We start from the raw sequence: 22,937 nt of genomic DNA on the forward strand, positions 1-22,937 counted from the left end.
GGGGCTGGAGAGGATGGGCACCCCTGATTCACAGATTGCTCACTTCTCAGATATTAGTGTCCAGGGCTGACTGTCATCTAGTTCCACTGACAACCAGGGGATTTTTCCCCCATGTATTGTCTATGTCTGGACTTTGTAAATCCAGATATAGACACAGCTCATCACTTCAGTCAAAAGGGATGGATGAAGATGATAATTGCACATATGAACTGCACTAACAATTCTGAATTCATCTCACCTTCATGCTGAAGAAGCCATGAGAGAACAAAACCAGTCATCTGCCTTGGACTTCATCCTCCTGGGAATAACTGGTCAGCAGGAACAAGAATATTTCTTCTTCATCCTCTTCCTGTTCATTTACCCCATCACATTGATGGGAAACCTGCTCATCATCTTGGCCATTCACTCTGACGTTCACCTTCACAACCCCATGTATTTTTTCCTTGCCAACCTCTCCTTGGTGGACGTCTTCTTCTCATCTGTAACCATCCCTAAGATGCTGGCTAACCATCTCTTGGGTAACAAGTCCATCTCCTTTGGGGGTTGCCTAACACAGATGAACTTCATGATAGCCTTGGCGAACGCAGACAGCTATATCTTGGCTGTGATGGCATATGATCGTGCTGTGGCCATCAGTCACCCACTTCACTACACAACAATTGTGAGTCCAAAGTCCTGTGTTCTGCTAGTTGTTGGGTCCTGGGTGATTGGAAATGCCATAGCTCTGTCCCAAACTCTGCTCACAGCTCATCTGTCCTTTTGTGGCAACCAGGGAGTGACCAACTTCTACTGTGACCTTGCTTCTTTGCTCAAGCTGTCCTGTTCTGCCATCCACTTTAATGTGAAGATGATGTACCTCGGGGTTAGTGTTTTCTGCATGCCATTGCTGTTCATCATTATCTCCTATGTTCTGGTCTTTTCCACGGTCTTACGGGTTCCCTCCACTAAGGGTGTGCTCAAAGCCTTCTCCACCTGTGGTTCCCACCTCACAGTTGTCTCTTTGTACTATGGGACAATCATGGGCATGTATTTCCGCCCTCTCACAACTTATAGCCTAAAAGATGCAGTGATAACTGTGATGTACATCGCAGTGACCCCGATGTTAAACCCTTTCATCTATAGTCTGAGAAACCGGGACATGAAGGCTGCCCTGCGGAAACTCTTCAGCAAGAGAATCTTCTCATAACCAATGTGAGGACATACACGGGTGACTGCAATACACACCTGAAAATCCACCCCCAATGTCATCCCATCCAAGAATCCATCTGTGATCTTTTCAGCCAGAAAATTTATCTTCTCAGAAGATTTGTGACAGATTGATAAGATATTTTATTGAGAGTATCAAATTGTACACCTTTCTGTTTCTTTTGGCAGAGCACCAGCACAGGACTAATGGGACTGTGCCCCAGCTATGCTACTGACTAGCAGAGTACAGTTCACAAGCTGGGAGGATCACAGTAGCTCATGCTTTGAAGTCCATGAATCACTATTCAAATGTCGATTCATTGTTTGACTATTAAGTCCTTGGTAATTGGGATTACCATCTACTCAAGCCAGTAGATGAGTCTCTTTTCTTCTCAATGTTCCACAGAGACGTGCTACAGTTTGATTGATCTTATTAACATAATATTAAGTTTAAAACATGTAAATCTCAAAGATCATTATTGATACAATTACTGTAAGGTTATAAATAACTAAAATGACCAAAAACTACATGTTTTTCATGTATGTATACATACAATAAAAGTTCATTAAAAACAAAATTAAGGGAAAGAGGAGCAAAGGACTGAAGATGAGAGGATATACGAGAGGAGAGACTCAAGGGAACTGAAGTGGGGATACTATGTAGATTATGCAGGTTACTAATGAATTCCCAATTTTCAGGTTAGGTTCTTAATCAAGGGGTGTTTCTATATTACCCTTTATAAATACATAAATAGAGAGATGGTAGATGATAGAAGAAGATGATGATAGATACAGAAAGGTAATAAATAAAAGCTCTGCATAAAGCAATGATGAGCATCTGTCTTGAATGAAGGATTGCACAGAGAGCAGTGAGGAAGGAACACGGAGTGACAGGACCAGGAGTTTAATTAGGCATCTCACAGAGCAATCTACACAAGAGAACGTGAAGACATAAATGAAGGATCTAGAGGAAAGGTAATGTGGAAATAGGAACAGCAGAATGTAGTGATTTTATGATAGAGCTAAGTAAGGACATGAATATATCCTCAGAAATTTGAGGCAGAGCACCTGAAGGAAAAGGATGCCTTGAATGAAATGGGTGAAAAAGAAAGTAATTTAAGAAAACTTAGCACTGTTTGGGGTGTGTTTTCAATGGTTCCTGTGGGATATTCTCATAGGGGAATTGAAAGAAGATATGAAATAGTGGAGAAAAATTAACAGAGCATGAACCAGAGTGCAGTTGATAAGCACCGTTATGGACATACATGAGATCAGCTAACTGACTCTTGTACAATGACAGAATATCCAGAAAGGGGACGTGGATGAAGAATGAGGATTCTCTTGGTGGAAGGAAGACACTTGTCCCTCTAGACTTGATGTTCCTGCAGGTCACCCGACGTGTCTGTCTCTATTTTCTGTCAGTCAAAGCACAGCACAGTATATTGTCAATGTATTGTCACAGCAACCTTGAGTAGGTGTTCAAATAGTTGCTTCTGAAAAACTGAAACAATAACCAATGAAAGGAAGAAAGTGACAAGCACTACAAAGGAAATTCCAATGATGCCATGTAGGTCCGGAGAACGCACAGTTTTCATTAAATATCAAATATTCAAATGTGTGTTTCTGTGCTTTTACTATATCACCTATTTTATTCTTCTATTGATTTTCAACATACCCCTGCAGCACAGATATCACAGCTTTCTTTCACAGATGATGACACCAAATCTTTGAAAGATGAAGTGACTTATTTCATGTCTTTCTGTTAGAAAGTCGCAAATCTAGGATTTGAGCCCAGTTTTTCTCATACTCAATGCCCTTCTCTTGATTCCACCTCTGGCCCACAGAGAGCATGTAAAATAATGAAATAATAAGGGATGTCTAAGTAATTCAGGATGTGTGCACTAGAAAGAAACATGGCTACAACCCTGACCAAGAGACAGGACAGACCAGCCATGGCAATAGTTGAGCTGCAGGGCAGAGGGGGGAAGCATGGGCTCATATACAAGTCATCAAACTTTGAATCAGGTGAGTGAAATGATCCTTTGCTGTTTCATCTTCCACACCTTCACCCAGTCAATCCAAATTGGGACTGGGTGTCTCTGATGAGTGTGCCGAGGAATCATGACTCCAGTTTCTCAGGAAGTCATGGGAAAATTACAAATGCTGTGTCAGGGGCCATGAGCTTGGGCCCAATTCCAAGCAGAGAAAGTTTCCTTCCTCTAAAATTGTATCTTCTCTATTCCTGAAGGAAGGAATAGGGAGAATCCGAGGACAGTTTTTCATACAGAGTATAGAAAAAGAAGAAAACCTTACTAACAGCATATAAAGCAGGTATAAAATTAATTTCAAAGCCTGAAAAACATTGCACAAGTCTAAAACTATGGAAATATCTTAATTTTGAGTATTGATGTAAAAAATTTTATACAAAAGTATACCCAGTATCCACCAAAACATTTTTAAAAGCACACACACAGTACATCTTCTCGATCTGGAGATTATCTCAGGAATGCAAGACTGATGTAAATACTAGGAAAAATAATATTATCCACGAAAATGCTGAAGTCATGTAACAAAATTAGAAATTTATTTCTCATTTTAAAATAACCTTTCATTGAGAAATCAATAGATATTTCCATAACGTGAGAAAACATGTATATCTCCATTAAAACAGCAACTTCTTCATGAAGGAAAAAGGAGGCATTTATAAGAAAGTGAAGAATAAGATAAGGACACCCATTATTGAGATTACTATTTAACTAATATTGAGGATATACCTAAGGCAATTAGGACAATTCAGTTAGAGACATAAATATTGAAAACATGCAGGTACAATTATCTCTATTTCCTTTCTTTATGGAGGAAAAATTTTTCTAAAGAACCAAAGATCATCAAATGAAAAACATTAAGACAATTCATAAGAGTAAATGATATAGAATCAACACACAAAAATATTAATTGTCTAATATATACAAAGAGCATCAAATTAGAAGATGTGATGAAAGAGAAAAATCCATTTACAACAGCAACGAAAAAAGGTAGAATACTTAGGATAAAAACTTAAAAGAAGTGTTGAAAACCTATATCAGGAGCACTTGAAAATCCTAATTAAAGCTTTGATTCAAGTAAGGATCTAAATGATAGAAAATAGTGTAAAGCCATTAGGTGAATGCCTGATGGAGACCTGGATATTTGTATGATGCCACGCTAAGGGCACACAGATTACTTCTGGTCACGAGAAGTAAAATGTGACTTTACAATGAAGGGAATGGGATGTCATTTCACAAATGCAGTGGTTAATTCCACCATCAATCAACCATGGAGCACGTGATGCAAGATTAAGTCAGTTGGTTTAAAAATACTCACCATGTGTTAAGAACGTATGTCATGTTCTAAAAAAATGAGGCAAAAGAAAAAAAATTAATTAATAGAAGAATGACCAGAACATATAAGATAGGTTTATGAAGGGGATGTTAATTAATTTGTTTTCTTGGACGTGTCTAGGAACAGAACAAAGAGTCTGGGGCCTCTCAGAAAGGGGCAGAAAGCACAGATGAAAGACCTTGGCTGTGATCTGTGAGGGAAGGGAAGTCCCCTAAAGAGACCTCACTGTCAAACAAATACGAGAGAGAGCACATGTTCCCTTTCACCTCACCAATCACTCTCCATCGATCAAATCTACACTCCTTATTCTGTGGGATGCTCTCTCAATTAAATATTTTACTTAGAAACCTGACACTTTCCCACCAGAAATACTAGAAAATTTTCATTTCCAGTATGGAATTTCCAGCATGGAATTTCTTCTGACTGAGAATAGCATATTCAGCGATGTGTTTTTATCATACAACTATAAAGTTAAGACAGCTCTTATGGCTATTTCATAATGTAGAATTTGGGCTTTATATTTTATGGACACATAAAACCTGGTACTTTGATGAAAACAACAAGAATGTAACAGTATATTTTAAAGAAAAATGTTTAATTTAAGTGCAAACAAATTGCTGCCAATAAACTTCTAGTTACAGGAATGCAGGATCTCAAGGAACAAGCAAGCTCCACTCGGGTGGGACTCTCTACAGCAGAGCTTCCTAAAATTTAATGTGCATATGAGTCACCACAGGCACAGGAGTCAATGCAGACTTGTATTCGGTAGATCTGGGATGACATATGAGAATCTGCATTGCTAACAATCTCCAGGAGATGTGGATGCTGCAGCCAGTGAACTCAAATTGATGGAAGAAGAGATTGGGACAATCTCTTCAGTCAGTCACTGCTATGATAAACTGAATTGCCATAGACTAACAATCTATGGCAGGACCCATAACAACCAAATGCAATGCAAGGTACTGCATTGGATTCCTATTTTGAAAAAGCAACAGAAAAGGACAGGTTTGGAAATAACTGGACAAATGTGAATATGGACCAGCAAAAAACAATAATAAAGAATAATTATTAATTGAGTTGGTGTGAAACTGCTATTTGGGGTATGTGTCATAGGAGATTTTTAAAAATATAGACTGAATATTTAGAGTTGTAATGGCAGTACAATGATTTACTTTAAAATAATTCAGAATAAAAATGTAAATTTAAGAAACCTACATAAGGTGCAGATAATATTAACATGGATACTCCAAGAATGATCATCTATTTTGTAAAGTACAAACTTAAAATTCTCACCCCCAAATTTAAGATGGAGACAGAGAGATTAAAATAATGAGAAAAATGATAATTACAGATAATAGAAAACCAACTATGAAATACTTTGGAATTAGTGCGAGAGGGAAAGCTTAAGACCTATGAAAAGAAAACTGTAGCATTTTATTGAAGATAATCAAAAAAGATATGAAAAATAGAAGAAATACCATGTTCTTGGCTGGGAAGAATGGAATATCATAAAAACTCTGACCCTCCCAATCAAAATATAAATATAATACAATCCCAATTGAATTACTAATGAATATCAACTTTAAGTCTCTCCTCAGAGACTCGTTCTTGATTTCATTGAAAGGAACCACACATGTATATTCTGGATATTAATCCCTTGTCAGATGTATGGTTTGCAAATATTTTCTAACATTCTGTGGGTTGTCTTTTCACTCTGTTGATTGTTTGCTTTTCTGTGCAGAAGGTGTTTAATTTGATATAATCCCATTTGTTTATTTTTTTCTTTTGTTGCCTGTGCTTTTGGGGTCTTATTTATAAAGTCCTTGCCCTGTCCTACATCCTGAAGTGTTTCCCCTATATTTTCCTCTGGGTGTTTTATAGTTTCAGGTCATATGATTTTGGTATATTGCAAGAGGTACAAATCTAGTTTCATTCTTCTACATGTGGATGTCCAGTTTTCCCAGAGAGAACAGAACTGTGGTTACTAGAGGTGGAAAGCGGAAGAGGAAAGAAAGAGAGAAGGAAGTTAAGAAGAAATTAATGAGAAATTGGTTAACGGACACAGAGAATGATTATGTATTGTAACAATGAATAAGCTAACTACCTTAATTTGACCATCACACATCATACACAACTATGGAGAGTCAACTTTGTACCCCACAGATATCTATGATCAATTATCCTTCAATAAAAAAAGGAGTCACCCACACATCCTAGTCTCTTTCTGTCATATTCTCATATTTGTAAAATTCATAACACACTCCACATGCTAAGAGTAAGTTGTTTATAATTATTTGTCTCAGTGGATTTTTTTTTTCCCTTCATGGAAGATGTAAGTTTCTTGTCCGGCTTGTTCGTCACTATATCCTCCTTACCTCCATACTCAAGGCAGACCAGAAACTCAATATATACTTGTAACCTGTTTTAATATCAGGGATGCTGTCACAGAAGTACAATGCAGGGATATTTAATTCAGCTCTGAGGGTCAGGGAGGAGCTTCTAGAAGAAGATTCATCAGAGTTGAGGCAAAAAATAATTAATGGTAACTTCAGAGCATTTAGAGCAGCTCAGAGTGGCTAGAGTAGAAGAAACAAAGGTGAGGGGACGTCTGCACTGACAGAAAGTATAGAAAAACATGCATCATTAAAATCATGTTTTGAGGAACATGTAATAATACAGGTAAATTCATATAATATAATATTAACTGAAAGGTACTTTAAAAGCACATCTGGATAGTACTAAGAAGTGATCAGACTTCCAGAGTCATAAGGTAAAATGGGAACCTGATCTGAAGTGGGGCAGAATGCACTATTGTATGGGAGCTGCTGGTCAGTGTACCCTCCACAGGCAAAACAGCCTCTCCCAGGATGCTGGTGAGAGGATTCCTGGTTGAAAGGAAAGATGAACTATGTGAACTTCCACAGCACCTCTAATTCCAGTGCTCATATTTTGAACAAAAGGGATGAGGGAGAGATGTTACAAATAAGGAACTTGGAGAAGATACAGGTAAGTTGTCCTGAGGAGACAGACTCCATTCCGTGGTGAGGATTGATGGGAAGCTCAGACTCTGTGGGCTGAGTCCATACAGAGACTGTGCCCTGATGAGAGCTGCAGGGAAGGGTCCGTGTTCCACAAGTAGCCGGCAACAGACAGGAGCAGAGAGATAAGGAGGGATGTGCACTTCCTTCAACAGCAAGGACAAAGAGTCCTGGATCCCAGGGGCTGCACAGAAACTTCAGGATGAAAGAGACTTCTGAGGGCTGTGTGATCACATCAATATGGGTTATAAATTCCAAGAGGACTTTTTGTATATTCTAATCGGCAGTCTGGAAACTATGCAAGCACATGGAAATTAAATAACATTCTACTTAATGACATATAGGTCCAAGAAGAAATCAAAAAGGAAATCAAAAAATTTATTGAAAACAATGAACATCATACCAAAACCTGTGGGATACTAAGGGGGAAATTTATCACATTAAATGCTTACTTCAGAAGAATGGAAAGATGGCAAGTGAAAAAGCTAATACTTCACCTTAAAGAACTAGGAAAACAAGAACAATCCAAACCCAAAGTTGGCAGATAGAAAGAAATCATTAAGATCAGAGCAGAACTTAATGAAATTGAAACCCCAAAACTGATACAAAAGGTTAACGAATTAAAAGGTTGGCTTTTTGAAAAGATAAATAAAATTAACAAACCATTAACATGGCTAACTAAAAAAAGTAAAGATAAGACCCAAATAACAAAAATAAGAAATGAAAAAGGTGATATTACAACTGATACCTCTGAAATACAAGGAATAATTCGAGACTACTATAAACAGCTATATGCCAGCAAATCTGAAAATCTGGAGGAAATGGAAATTTCTGGACACACACACACTACCAAAAATGAGCCAAGATGATGTAGAAAGTCTGAACAGACCAATAACAATAAAAGAGATTGAAGCTGTTATCAGAAGACTCCCAACAAAGAAAAGCCCAGGACCAGATTTGTTCACAGCAGAATTCTACCAAACATTCAAAGAGGAATTGACACCAATTCTCTACAAACTATTACAAAATGGAGGCAATTCTCCCAAACTTCTTCTATGAAGCAAACATCACCCTGATACCAAAACCAGGTAAAGATACAACCAAAAAAGAAAGCTACAGGCCAATATCCTTGATGAATATAAATGCAAAAATCCTCAGTAAAATACTAGCTAACAGAATACAGCGACACATATGCAAAATTATACACCGTGATCAAGTGGAATCCAGCACAGAAAGACAAGGTTTGTTCAACATACACAAATCAATCAATGTGATACACCATATCAATAAAATCAAACACAAAGACCCTATGATCATTGCTATAGATGCTGAAAAAGCATTTGATAAAATTCAACACTCGTTCATGATAAAGACTCTCTACAAGTTAGGTATAGATGGAAAGTATCTCAACATAATTAAAGCCATATATGATAAACCCATTGCCAATATCATCCTGAATGGGATCCTTAAGAACAAGAACTAGACAAGGATGCCCACTCTCACCACTCCTATTCAACATAGTGTTGGAAGTACTAGCCAGAGCTACCAGAAAAGAGAAGAAAATAAAGGGCATCCAGATTGGAAAAGATGAAGTCAAACTGTCCCTGTTTGCAGATGACATGATCCTATGTATCAAACAGTCTAAAGCCTTTACAAAATAACTCTTGGAGTTGAAAAACGATGTCAGAAAAGTTGCAGGATACAAAATCAACACACAAAAATCAGTAGCATTTCTATTGTCTATTAGTGAACATGCAGAAAGGTAACTCAAGAAAGCTGACCCATTTTCAATAGCCACCAAAAACAAAAAAAAACTTTGGAATGGAGTTAACCAAGGATGTGAAAAATCTCTACAACAAGAACTACAAACCACAGTTGACAGAAATTAAAGAATACACAAGAAGATGGAAAGATATCCCATGCTCTTGGATTGGAGAAGCAGCATTGTGAAAATGTCCATACTACTAAAAGTGATATTCAAATTGAATGCAATCCCCATCAAAATTCCAATAACATTTTTCTCAGAAATGGAAAAAATGACTCAGACATTTATATTGAATAACAAAAGACCACACATAAACAAAGCATTCTGAGCAAAAACATAAAGCTAGAGGCATAACTCTACCTGACTTTGAAGTATACTACACAGCTATAATAACCAAAACAGCATACTATTGGCATAAAAGCAAACACACTGATCAATGAAATAGAATAGAGAATCCAGAAATCAACCCAAAAACCTACAGCTGTCTGATCTTTGACAAAGGCACCAAGCCTATACACTGGGGAAGAGACTGCCTCTTCAGCAAATGGTGCTGGGATAACAGGGTATCCATATGTGGGAGAATGAAACTAGATCCATACCTCTCACCATATATTAAATCATCTCAAAATGGATTAAAGAATTAAATACACACCCTGAAACAATAAAACTTCTTAAATAAAACATAGGAGAAACACCTCTGGAAGTAGCAATGGGCACAGACTTCATGAATGTGACCCCAAAAATATGGGCAACCAAAGGAAAAATAAACAAATGGAATTATATCAGACTAGAAAGCTTCTGCACAGCAAAAGAAATAATGAACAGAGTTAAAAGACAACCAACAGAGTGGGAGAAAATATTTGCAAAAGATACATCTGACAAAGGATTAATATCCAGAATATACAAGGAACTCAAACAACTTTACAACAAAAAACCAAGTAACCCTATTTTAAAAAGGACAAAAGAGCTAAATAGGCATCTCTCAAAAGAAGATATACAAATGGCCAACAGACACATCAAAAAATGCTCAAAATCACTCAGCTTTGGGAAATGCAAATCAAAACCACACTGAGATACCGTCTCACCCCAGTTAGGATGGCTAATATCCAAAAGACTATGAATGATAAATGCTGGCGAGGTTGCAGAGAAAAAGGAACTCACATACATTGTTGGTGGGATTGCAAAATGGTGCAGCCTCTATGGAAAATGGTATGGAGGTTCCTCAAACAATTGCAGATAGATCTACCATATGACCCAGCTATCCCACTGCTGGGAATATACACAGAGGAATGGAAATCATGAAGTTGAAGGTATACCTGCCCTCCAATGTTCATTGCGGCACTCTTTACAAAAGCAAAGACTTGGAACCAGCCCAAATGTCCATCATCAAATGAGTGGATATGGAAAATGTGGTGTATCTACACAATGGAATACTACTCTGCTACAAAAAAGAATGAAATACTGCCATTTGAAACAATGTGGATGGACCTAGAGAGGATTATATTAAGTGAAAGAAGTCAGGCACAGAAAGAAATATATCACATGGTCTCATTTATTTGTGGGAGCCAAAAATAAAAAAAAATAAATGCACAAATAAACTGGGGGGGAGGGAAGAAGACACAACAATTACAATTCCTTGAAGTTGATACAACAAGCAAACAAATAGGAGGTTGTTGGGAGGGAGGGGGAAGAGAAAGGAGAGAGGGAGTTTTTGGTAATGGGCCACAATGATCAACCAAATTGTATATTGACAAAATAAAATTAAATTTTAAAATATTTAAAAATTAAGTTAAATTAAAGAGAAGAAATAGAAAAGGAATGCTAAAATTTATATTAAAGCACGAAGGAAAGGCCCTTAATTAGCAAAGCAACCTTGAGCAAGAAGACAAAGCTGGAGGCATCACACTTCCTGATTTTAAAATGTTTTACAATGTTATAGTAGTCAAAACAGTATGCTATTTACATAGAAACAGACATATACACTGATGAAACAGAATAGAGACCAGAAATAAATCCATGAATGTACAGGCAGTTGATCTTCAAAAGGGTGCCAATAATACACAATGGGGAAACAATAACATATTCAATAAAAAGTGTTGGGAAGAAAAAAAATACTAATGACATTCTTCACAGAAATAGAAAAAAACAATCCAAACATTCATGTGGAATAACAAAAGACATCAAACAGACAAAGCAATCCAGTGCAAAAAAAAAAAAAAAAGTACAAAACCATAGGCATTATACTACCTGACTTTAAACTATACTACAAAGCTGTAGCAAACAAAACAGCATGGTAATGGCATAAAAACAGACACTCAGACCAAAGGAAAAGAATACAGAACCCAGAAATCAACCCACATACTTACAGCCAACTGATCTATGATAAAGGTGCTGAGAATAGACATTCAGGAGAAAAAAAGTGCCTCTTCAGTAAATGACACTGGGAAAATTGGATAACCATTTGTAGAAGAATGAAACTAGACCTGTATCTCTCACCATATACCAAAGTCAACTCAAGATGGAATAAAGATTTAAATATAAGACCTGAAATATAAAACCGGTAAATGACAACATAGGGGAAATACTTCAGGAAGTAGGACTGGGCAAACACTTTATGAATAACACCCCAAAAGCACAAGTAACAGAAGAAAAAGTAAACAAATGGGATAATATCAAATTTAAAAGCTTCTGCATGGCAAAAGAAACAGAGCGAAAAGACAACCTACACAATGTGAGAAAATATTTGCAAACTATGCATCCAAAAAGGGATTAATATCTAGAACATACAAGAAACTCAAATAACTTAACTGAAAAAAAAAGGAACACAATTTAAAAATGGGCAAAGGAGCTGAATGGGCATTTTTCAAAGGAAGATATACAATTGGCCATCAAACACATGAAAAAATGCTCAACATCACTAAGCATTAGGGAATGCAAATTAAAACCACAATGAGATATCATCTCACCTCAGTTAGACTGGCAAGTTTCAAAAAGAGAATTACAAGTGCTGACAAGGATGTAGAGAAAGGGGAACTAACTCTTCCACACTGATGGTGGGATTGTAAATTAGTGCAGCCATAATGGAAAACAGTGTGGATTTTCCATAAACAACTACAGATAGAACTACCATACAACATAGCAACCCACTGCTAGGTACAGGTATATACCCAAAGGAATGGAAATCATCATGTCAAAGGGTTACCTGCACTCCCATGTTTATTGCAGCTCTGTTTATGATAGCCAAGAGTTTGAACCAACCTCAGTGTCCATCAACAGACAACTGGATAAGGAAAATGTGGTATATATACACAATGGAGTACTACTCAACCATAAAAAATAATGAAATTCTGCCATTCACAGCAGCATGGATGAGTTTAGGGAAATTTATGTTAAGTGATATAAGCTAGACAGAGGAAGAGAAATACTGCATGTCCTCACTTATTAGTGAGGACTAATGGAAGGAAGGAAGGAAGGAAGAAACATACTACAATCACAGTAATTCACTGAAATTTCAAAAGGAGAGAACAGAACTGAGACTACTACAGGTGGGAAAGGGGAGCAGGACGGGTGTTAGTGAGAGTCTGGGAAAGGGCCACAAAAAATAATTATGTTGCATAAAGATGAATATACTAATTATCCTGATTTGAGCATCACATATTGCACACAGGTGTTGATATTCAATGCCATAACCCACACATATGTACACTTATGTTTTAATAAATAAATAAATAAATCTCCTTGAAAATCAGGGGTTTTTTTAGGACATTTCCATTTCAGAGATCATTTTTTGTCCCATGGAATTTAATCTTTATTTTCATAAGAGCATTTCACGCATGTTAAAGTGATGTTCTCAATTATTACTTAGTGAATTATCTGAATAACAATTTCAAATTTGCATCGTGGTTTTTAGAAGTATAGTTAGTACTGTACTGGCTTTCTATGTTAGTTGTAAGAGGCTTGGAGTTTAACTCATCTTCTCTTTCTACTTAAAGGTAATATAGATATCTGACTCCAGTAGACTTCTTCTTTTAACTAAAAATATGAGAATCTGTGTCTTTTTCTATAACATCAAATAGACCAGTTGTATGATTTGATACAGTGACTTCCACTTTATTTTTTTTTTAATTCTATAGTGGATAAGTAATTCATAGTAGAATGAACCTACTTAAACCTTTATTTCTCTCCTTATAATGTTCAGGAAAAAAAAATAACTTAAGTCCTCTTTATGTAACATGAGAATTAGAAAGTGTTTTTCCTGCATTCTTTCCCAATATTCAAACTCACGGTCTTTGTTAAATTATTCAAAGGTGTACATCATAGGTTATTCACAATATTTAAATTTCTGCCACAAAATTCTATTTTAAAAACTATTTCCAGTATTTTCACTTAATTTTGTAAACATATGTCCAAAAATAATAACCTTAGTATAGAATTATGAGTTATAACATTTTCCTCTTAGAAGTCTGATAAATTTTCTGGAACTGGCTTCAGGAGAAATCTGAAGCTCATTTGAACTTCTATTTCTTCTCAGGTGATCTATTATTCTCTGGCACTTAAATTTTTATTCTGAAGAAATATTCCTATCGCTAACATACAAAGCTATCAATAAGATATATGTAAGGATATTTTCATTAATATTCTCCAGAGTAAGTGAGGATTTCAATCTGAATTCGAGTTTTTGATTCACTGTAATATGCCTTGTTATTGTAACTCTAACTGTTGCCTTTGTCCTATTCTGGTTTCCTTCTGTGGAAAGACTAATATTCTTTAGAGAGAGTTCCACATTCTCTGCACCCTCAACATTTCTCTTATGTTATTGTTTTAAACTGTTTCTCCTTTTAATCTTCCTTCCAAAAGGACATCTGAATTCTGTCCAACATGTTACTGATTTATTTTCTGAATTGTCAGAGCTGGCTAAATTGAGAACCGAAATCATTTTTCAGCTCCTCATTCATTCTGTCTGCTATTTTCAGAACAATTTCATTTTCATTTCAATTTCTTTCAGTTGTACATGATATCTTATTTTTAATGTATTACGCACATAAAAACAATTAATTCAGAAACTTTTTTGTTCCCTTTCTTCAACTGATTTTAGGTTATCTCCTAAGGTATTGCTCCTGTCCCTTTATTCTGCAAATATATTTCATAAGTCATTCCTATTTCTCAAAAGTCATTCAACGAAAAGGGGGTTAACCAAGCCTGCAATTGCCAACAGCTATGACATTTAGCCTCTCTCACCCAAATAAATACTCCAAAGGTTTTTCAATTTGAGGGAAAAGGGGATGGTTAAGATTCCTTTCATAAGCCAGTGAAAGCTGTAGTCATTGTCCAGAGGAAATATGTGCAAATATTTGAGGATTAAACCCTCCTTGTCTGACTGATCCCTTCTATGGCATTCCACAACATCTTGCCCCAGATGGGTACCGAGTAAATAAAACATGGAAGCACTAAGAGATTCAGAGATGGACACCAAGGCAAAATGTGATTACGAGGAAGAGAATATTCATCCTGGGATATCATTTTATCTATGTCTGGGAAATCCACATACTTGACTCTGAAGCATGATGTGAACACAGGACAATTAGGAACAGAGCAAATAAGGGTGGTGTCACCTGAAACATGTCTAGAGGAAAATCAATTCAACAAAAGTGATGTCAACATCTGCCACGTGCAGAGTCTGAAAAAGATTTTTGATTATTGTTGAACAATTCCATGACTAGTGTAATTGTTAGAAGAATAGCAGTTAACATTTACTACGTGCTATGTGCTAGCTTCAGTTTTAAGGACTTTTTGGATACTAATTCACTGAATCCTCGTAACTTTATGCGGATGTTGCTGTTGCTGTTAGTATCATTACTGTTCCTATTTTACAAATGAGTAAGTTAAATAACTGTTCAAGGTCAGGGACAGCCAGTGAGTGGCAGATCCAGGACTCACCTACCCAGACCTCATATTCTTCATCATCACAGTGACCTCCCTGCCACAGCAGATGCTAAATCATAGAATTAAGATCACTAATCACAGCCATTATAAAAGTGATACATACATAATTTGACTAGAGAACAGCAACACCTTTTTCATTCGCAAGACTCTAAAATATTAGGAGACCTACTACGAGCATGCCAGATAGAGGAAAATATAAATCACACCCTAACCCTCTTCCAGTCAAATCCTACAGAAAAGAGGAAATATAATTCCTCTCCTCTGCCACACTTAACACCTGAATGGCTTCAGTGTGGGCTTGAAGAAAGAACAGGAGCTCCATTGTACCATCGTCCTTGCATGTTCCAAGGGGTGGCTGCAAGTCTGCGCTGAACAGCAGAGGAGAGGGGCCCAGGTTCTAACTCAGATGCTGGAATAAGGCAGCCCAGACCTTGGACCATAGAGACACACTCTCCAGGGGACTCTAACTCAATTTTTCCTCTGGAAAATTACTCTGGGAGAGATTACCCCTGAGAGCCAGCTGTCCTCTCAGGACACAGCTGAAGGAAAGTGTTGTTTTTCAACAATTACGCTGATGTCGGCCTGAATGAAAACCTGAGTCATGTTAGAGGACACTTTATAAACTGGTGAATTAATTTCAAATTTTCTCAATGCTGTGACCCACCTTTTTCCCTCAAGCAGGGACTAGACTCCTCATCTCTAGGCTTCATGCAGGACACCTCCTTCACCCACTTCTGCTCCATATTTGGGAAACTCAGGGAGTCCTCTTTCCAAATCATTCCAATGCTGTCTCATCTCTGCTTCAACAATAGAGGAACAGGAACCCGCTCTCCAGCATGCGTGCCCCTCAAAATGAATGCTAGCAGATGCTTAGACCAGCTGGCTGTAAACTTCCCAGTTGTGGAAGAGGAACGAAGACCACAGGGCCAGGACCCATTTGACAGCATCTGAACTGACTCTACAGGTAGGGCTTACACATTTCAAGAAAGTCTTCATGGCAGCGGCATCAAGGGGTAGATAGCCAGCGACTGCACTACACATTGTCTCCTTTGACCCTCACAAAACCTTCAGAGGTAAGTAGATTATTTTGTCACCTTATCAGATGAAACAATGGTGAGTTGAATTGCCTAAACTGACACAGAGAAGTGGCAAAACTAGGACACAAACACTGGCCTGACTGCAGTACTCAAATTCTCAAGGTTATATGGGGAAAAGGCAGAGAGAGAGAGAGAGAGAGAGAGAGACAAAGAGACAAAGAGAGACAGAAAGACAGACAGAGAGAGATCTCTTGTGAAAATGCTTCCTCTTGAACTCTTCTCCATGAAAATAGAATCAGACAGCAGTAATTCTAATTTGGTTATCCCAGTGTTCAGCTCTTGCCACTTTCTGAAATTTGAATTTGTGTGTGTGTGTGTCTGTCTGTGTGTGTGTGTGTGTCTCTGTGCATGTGCACTGAAACAAACACACTGTCTTAGAGAGAAGCTACAAAGACACCTTCCACTCCCACATTCAAAGGTGATGATTACAAGCCCCTTCAGAAAATTATGTTATTTCAGCCTGGCAGATTAGCTCACTCGGTTCGAGTGTGGTGTTGATAACACCAAAGTCAAGAGTTCGGATGCCCATACCAGCCATATGCCAAAAAAAAGAGAAAGAAAGAAAATTATATTTTCTCACTGTGAAAGCAGTGAGGGACTATCAGGGAGTCTCAAAGCACTCAGAACATGTGTCTTCCGCCTGCTACCACTGAGGGCAAGCAGAATATTTGGCCTCTTCTGTCCATGAAAAACTGTATCAGCACCATCACACTCGTGTGACAAGTATCTCAGAGCAGAGACATTTCCCAGGAAGAGTATTGTAGTGGTCAGGGTGGGCTTACTATGCCTCTAGCATTCATGTTGATGAACTCCTGGCTCTTCTCTCTGGGGGTGAAAGGGTCTTCTTACCTCTTCCTCCAGGGTTTCAGCAGATACTGTCTTTCCACTGGTAACCTCCTGACATCAGACACTATGGATCTCTATCCTTCAGCCCCTTGCTCAGAAACCTGTCACCTCTACTTACCTCATTGATTGTACCAACAACTTATCCTTCTCTGATGCTACTTTTCTTACATTCTTTAATTATTTTTTATTTTGTCACCTTGTAGTCTCCTTGCACCAGATTGTCGTTCAAAATGTTGCCCTGGTGATAACTCATTTATTTTGTGTGACCAAATATCTAGGTTTACATTACACAACAGCTTGCATATATCTATTACCAGGAAGGGTTAGTGCAACACACAGCCACCACACTAATTCTCAGTGCCTGATGAAGAAAGGATAAAGTCCTTGCATTGGATAAAAATCCTCCACAATATAAACCCAAACTTCTTTTCCAGGCAGATTTCTTCCTACCCCTGGCTGTACTGTACCCTCAGCTTCTAACAAAGTTATATGTATATATGTATATTTGCCTGAGGTTACCTTTCACTGTCTGAACTGTCGGTCCTGGAGGTTTTCGCGATGAAAAGGAACTTGGACTTCATCCATTAGGTGATGGGTAAACAGTGAGGCATTTTAAAGAGATAGATGCATCCCATTTACATATAATAAATATAATTTTCAGTTCGGTAGTTTGTTTCCATAAAGAAGCCTGGCTGAGAACGGAAAAACAAAGATATTAAATGGGGTGGTCATTGGAAGGGGTCGTAAGATGGAAAAAGACTCATCGAATGACTGAAGAGGCTGTAATGTGCTCGTCAGCTAATGGGAAAGTGCTGATGTTGGGGTAGATACTGGAGAGAGAAACCACTGCAGCTGAGGGAGTCGATGGAGCAATACAGCTGAGGAGACAGAATAGGGGTGAGTGCACACTGGGTGCAGGTCCACGTTCCTTCTGGGTCTTGAGAGACAAAGAGCAGGAGGAAGCAGGTACATGGACATAATGATCAGGGAGAATATGGAGGAAATATTCCCTTTCAGTTTAACTTTCTCAGTCAAGAGCAAGGTGACACTGGGTCTCTGGGAGTTTTGATGTAGGGGACTGTGGTTAGCTTGGGGAAAGTGGCAAAGAATTTCATGGACTTCCAGGGATAATGGAGAGAGGATGGTTTGCTGAAGAATGTGACAGTTCACAGGGAACTGAGCATTGTGAACTGTCTAGAACGGGGCAGGCTATCTGCGTGCAATAGAGGATAAGAGGCTCGACATCACCACTGGGTCAAAGGGCAGGTGTACATGTAATGAACGAGCTCAGGGTGTAGCACTGGGCAATTAAATGACATTAGCAAACAGTGTTAAGGACAATTCCCACTTGCATGTACTTAGGATGAAGAAAAATATGAAGTGGATGCAAGTAAAATGTAAAAAGATCAAACCTGAATCTTTTTATCTATATCGTCTTTCTCTCTTAGCATGATATATGGCCCCGGCTCCCTCTTCCCAGTGAAAATTCACTTTCACTTACTCTCAAACTCTTCACAAGCAACACTCTATCTCCTGCCTTCAGTGAAACATGGATTTTAATCCACACAGATTCATGGGCACAATCTGAAGCCAGCTAACATCAAGATTGTGAAATGTTTTTGTTAAATTAAGATTTTTTCCAATGATCCTACTAAAAATCAGAAAGACAAAGAAAATAACATGACAAAAATTCATCATATAGACTTAATAAATGGAACATTAGATCATAATTGCTCCAAATTTTTTGAAGCAATAAATATTACATACACTTGAAACTCTTTTTTGCTCATCCAAAATCTTACTTTTTCTATTTAACCCCAGAAATAACAGTTATTCTAGAGTGGTAGTGTACTACTATTTATGATTTATACTTTTGCTAGACATGTGTGTGCTATTTTATGTGTGGATATTTACACACACCGTATAAATATTATATATCTTCTGGCAACTTCTTTTTTAAATTATTAAGTATTAGAAACAATAAATAAATAATTACAATTAATAAATAATAATTTTACAAATTATTATAATTTTTAATAACTATATTTTTAATATTACATAAGAATGGATTCATTTAACTGTTGTACAGAACTCTTTAACATGGAGGTGGCACAATTTACTCATCTATTTCTAAGGTTTCTATATGACTGTATACATCACTATGAATGTCTGCTTGGACACATGTACTATCTTGGCTATTGAGAATAAGACTGCAAAGAACCCGAGGATGCAGATACCTCTTCAACATTCTGATTTCATTTCCATTAAAATATACTCAGAATTGGGGTTGCTGTATCATAGGGTATTTTTATTTTCATTCTTTTCAGAAACCTCGCTAATGTTTTTCATAATGGCTCTACCAATTTACGTTCCCCCAACAATATACAAGAGTTCCCTTTTCCCTGTATCGTACTAACACTTGTTATCGTTTGTCTTTTTTATAATAGTAAACAATTCTTCCAGTCTTTACAGACTGGTTTTGGTAGTAAAAAGCCTTCTTCTCTTGGGTCCTTGGGCTGATAAGATTGCCGCTGAGATCGTGGTTGGGTAGAGTAGAAGCTGATCCATGTGGCTGCTGCTGAGTCCACAGTCAGGTTCACAATTGCAGAGTCTGTGATCGAGTCTGGTCCTTGGGTGTGCCGCACTGCCCCCCAGATCTTGATCAGTAGGGCTGATACAGGGAAGATGGTCCACAGGCAGTGAGTCTGTCACCAGGTGCATGAATGGTTGTGACTTTCTTCAGGTTCGTGGGAGGGCTCCCACTAGGCCACCTGGTGGGTCCCTTGGCAGGCAGCACTGGCCCTGGACCACAGCTGAACTGAGTCATAGGATTGCTTCACACACTGACCCTGGACCACAGGGCTGGAACTGAGTCATACAGTTGCTTCGAAGTCCACTGTTGACAATGATGTCTGCACACCTGTCTCTGAGGGAACAGACAGGCAAGTCCCCTGGCAGTTCCCTCAGCAGGAATAAGGGTTCGCAGACAACAGCTTAGAGTAGCTGAAGCATATGTACAGGGCCATTCAAAGTCTGCAGAAAATCTGAAATCAGCGGGCCTGCAGGGGCACAGATGGGCACGTTTCCCTCCAGGGCACTCTGCAGGTTCCCTTCTTAGTTCTAAACCAACCCATGTTACATACCAAATTACTCATAAATGCTTGATCTCTTTCTAGGCTCTCTTGTATGTTACGTAGATCCATCTATAAAATCCCTATGCCAGAACAACTCTATTACCTGAATTATCAGAGTAAATTTTTTTCATACATGACAGGGCAATTCTGTGCTCTTTTTTTTTTTTTTTTCCTCATATTGTCTTTGGTTTTCATAGCTCTTTACTCATCCACATGAATTTTTGAACTGGGTTAGTAAGTTCCATGTTTTAAAGAAACCTATGATATTTTGATAGGGATTGCAATGAATTTATAAATTAATTGGAGAATTGACATTTTTACCATACTGAGTCTCCATTAATGTTGCTTAAATCCTATTTTTGTAAATATTCTTGCTCATCATTCAGTAAAATTTTGGAATTTTTTAATCCAGTCTTGAAATTCTTGTTTGAATTACCTCAAGATTTCTTAAAATATGGGGAGTCTTTCTTAAAATTATAGTTTCTTATTTGTTGTTACTAATGTGTAAGAACATTTTTTGTAATTTAATAGTGATTTATATCCAACCAAACTACCGAAGACTCTTAGCACACCTACAGATACCCTGGGATTTCTTTGTAAATGACCAGATTTTCAATGAATTCTACCCATTTTATTCTTTGCTTTCCAGTTCTTAAATGCCAAAATCTTTCTACTATTTTTTCCACAAATAGGATAAAACTTCAAGTGCTTTATGCAAGGGCTCAAATTAAGCTCCATAGTTCATGCATATCTGTGGCCATCTCCTGTATAAAGGGACATTAACACCCTAGGCTCTAGCTGTTAGGAACTGATTCCTACTTGGAAAAACCAATATGCCACCACAGCATCAGTGGTGGCTTGGAACACTACGTTTGAGTTATGGTGCTGGGGTTGCAGAGGATGGGCACCTCGGATTCACAGATTGCTCACTTCTCAGATATTAGTGTCCAGGGCTGACTGTCATCTAGTTACCTGACAACCAAGGGATTTTTTCCCCCATGTATTGGCTATGTCTGGACTTTGTAAATCCAGATATAGACACAGCTCATCACTTCAGTCAAAAGGGATTGATGAAGATGATAATTGCACATAGGAACTGCACTAACAATTCTGAATTCATCTCACCTTCATGCTTAAGAAACCATGAGGGAAGAAAACCAGTCATTTACCCTGGATTTCATCCTCCTGGGAATAACTGGTCAGCAGGAACAAGAATATTTCTTCTTCATCCTCTTCCTGTTCATTTACCCCATCACATTGATTGGAAACCTGCTCATCATCATGGCCATTCACTCTGACGTTCACCTTCACAATCCCATGTATTTTTTCCTTGCCAACCTCTCCTTGGTGGACATCTTCTTCTCATCTGTCACTATCCCTAAGATGCTGGCTAACCAAATCTTGGGTAGCAAATCCATCTCCTTTGGGGGTTGCCTAACACAGATGAACTTCATGATAGCCTTGGCTAACACAGACAGCTACATTTTGGCTGTGATGGCATATGATCGTGCTGTGGCCATCAGTCACCCACTTCACTACACAACAATCGTGAGTCCAAAGTCCTGTATTCTGCTGGTAGTTGGGTGTTGGGTGATTGGAAATGCAAATGCCCTCCCCCACACTCTGCTCACAGCTAGTCTATCTTTTTGTGACAATCGGGGAGTGACCAACTTCTACTGTGACACTGCCTCTTTGCTCAAACTGTCCTGTTCTGACATCCACTTTAATGTGAAGATGATGTACCTCGGGGTTAGTGTTTTCTGCATGCCATTGCTATTCATCATTATCTCCTTTGTTCGGGTCTTTTCCACAGTCTTACGGGTTCCATCCACTAAGTGTGTGCTCAAAGCCTTTTCCACCTGTGGTTCCCACCTCACAGTTGTCTCTTTGTACTACGGGACAGTCATGGGCATGTATTTCCGCCCTCTCACAACTTATAGCCTAAAGGATGCAGTGATAACTGTGATGTACATCGCAGTGACCCCGATGTTAAACCCTTTCATCTATACTCTGAGAAACCGGGACATGAAGGCTGCCCTGCGGAAACTCTTCAGCAGGAGAATCTTCTCATAACCAATGTGAGGACATACACGGGTGACTGCAATACACACCTGAAAATCCACCCCCAATGTCATCCCACCCAAGGAGCCATCTGTGATCTTTTCAGCCAGAAAATTTATCTTCTCAGAAGTCTTATAACAGACTGATAAGATATTTTATTGAGAGTATCAAATTGTACACATTTCTGCTCCTTTTGGCAGAGCACCAGCACAGGACTAATGGGACCGTGCCACACCTATGCTACTGACTAGCAGAGTACAGTTCACAAGCTGGGAGGATCACAATAGCTCATGCTTTGAAGACCATAAATCACTATTCAAATGTCAATTCATTGTTTAACTATTAAGTCCTTGGTAATTGGGATTAGTCACTCAAGCCAGTAGATGAACCCCTTTTTTTTTCTCAATGTTCCACAGAGACGTGCTACACTGTGGTTGATCTTATTAACATAATATTAAGTTTAAAAGATGTAAATCTCAAAAGATTA

General features: G+C 38.1%; 2 protein-coding genes across 2 annotated transcripts; both read left to right on the forward strand.

Annotated features, from left to right (window-relative positions):
* Positions 1 to 256: 256 nt before the first annotated feature.
* LOC103607856 (olfactory receptor 1A1-like) lies at positions 257 to 1,186 on the forward strand. Its single transcript, XM_008592323.1, has one exon. The coding sequence runs from the start codon at positions 257 to 259 to the stop codon at positions 1,184 to 1,186; it is 930 nt and encodes a 309-aa protein (XP_008590545.1).
* A 20,346-nt stretch (positions 1,187 to 21,532) lies between these two features.
* On the forward strand, positions 21,533 to 22,462 carry LOC103607857 (olfactory receptor 1A1-like). Its single transcript, XM_008592324.1, has one exon. The coding sequence runs from the start codon at positions 21,533 to 21,535 to the stop codon at positions 22,460 to 22,462; it is 930 nt and encodes a 309-aa protein (XP_008590546.1).
* The last annotated feature ends 475 nt before the right edge of the window (positions 22,463 to 22,937 follow it).

This window comes from Galeopterus variegatus, unplaced genomic scaffold (genome assembly GCF_000696425.1).
Source record: "Galeopterus variegatus unplaced genomic scaffold, G_variegatus-3.0.2 Scaffold7779, whole genome shotgun sequence".
In the NCBI taxonomy this organism is placed as follows: domain Eukaryota; kingdom Metazoa; phylum Chordata; class Mammalia; order Dermoptera; family Cynocephalidae; genus Galeopterus; species Galeopterus variegatus.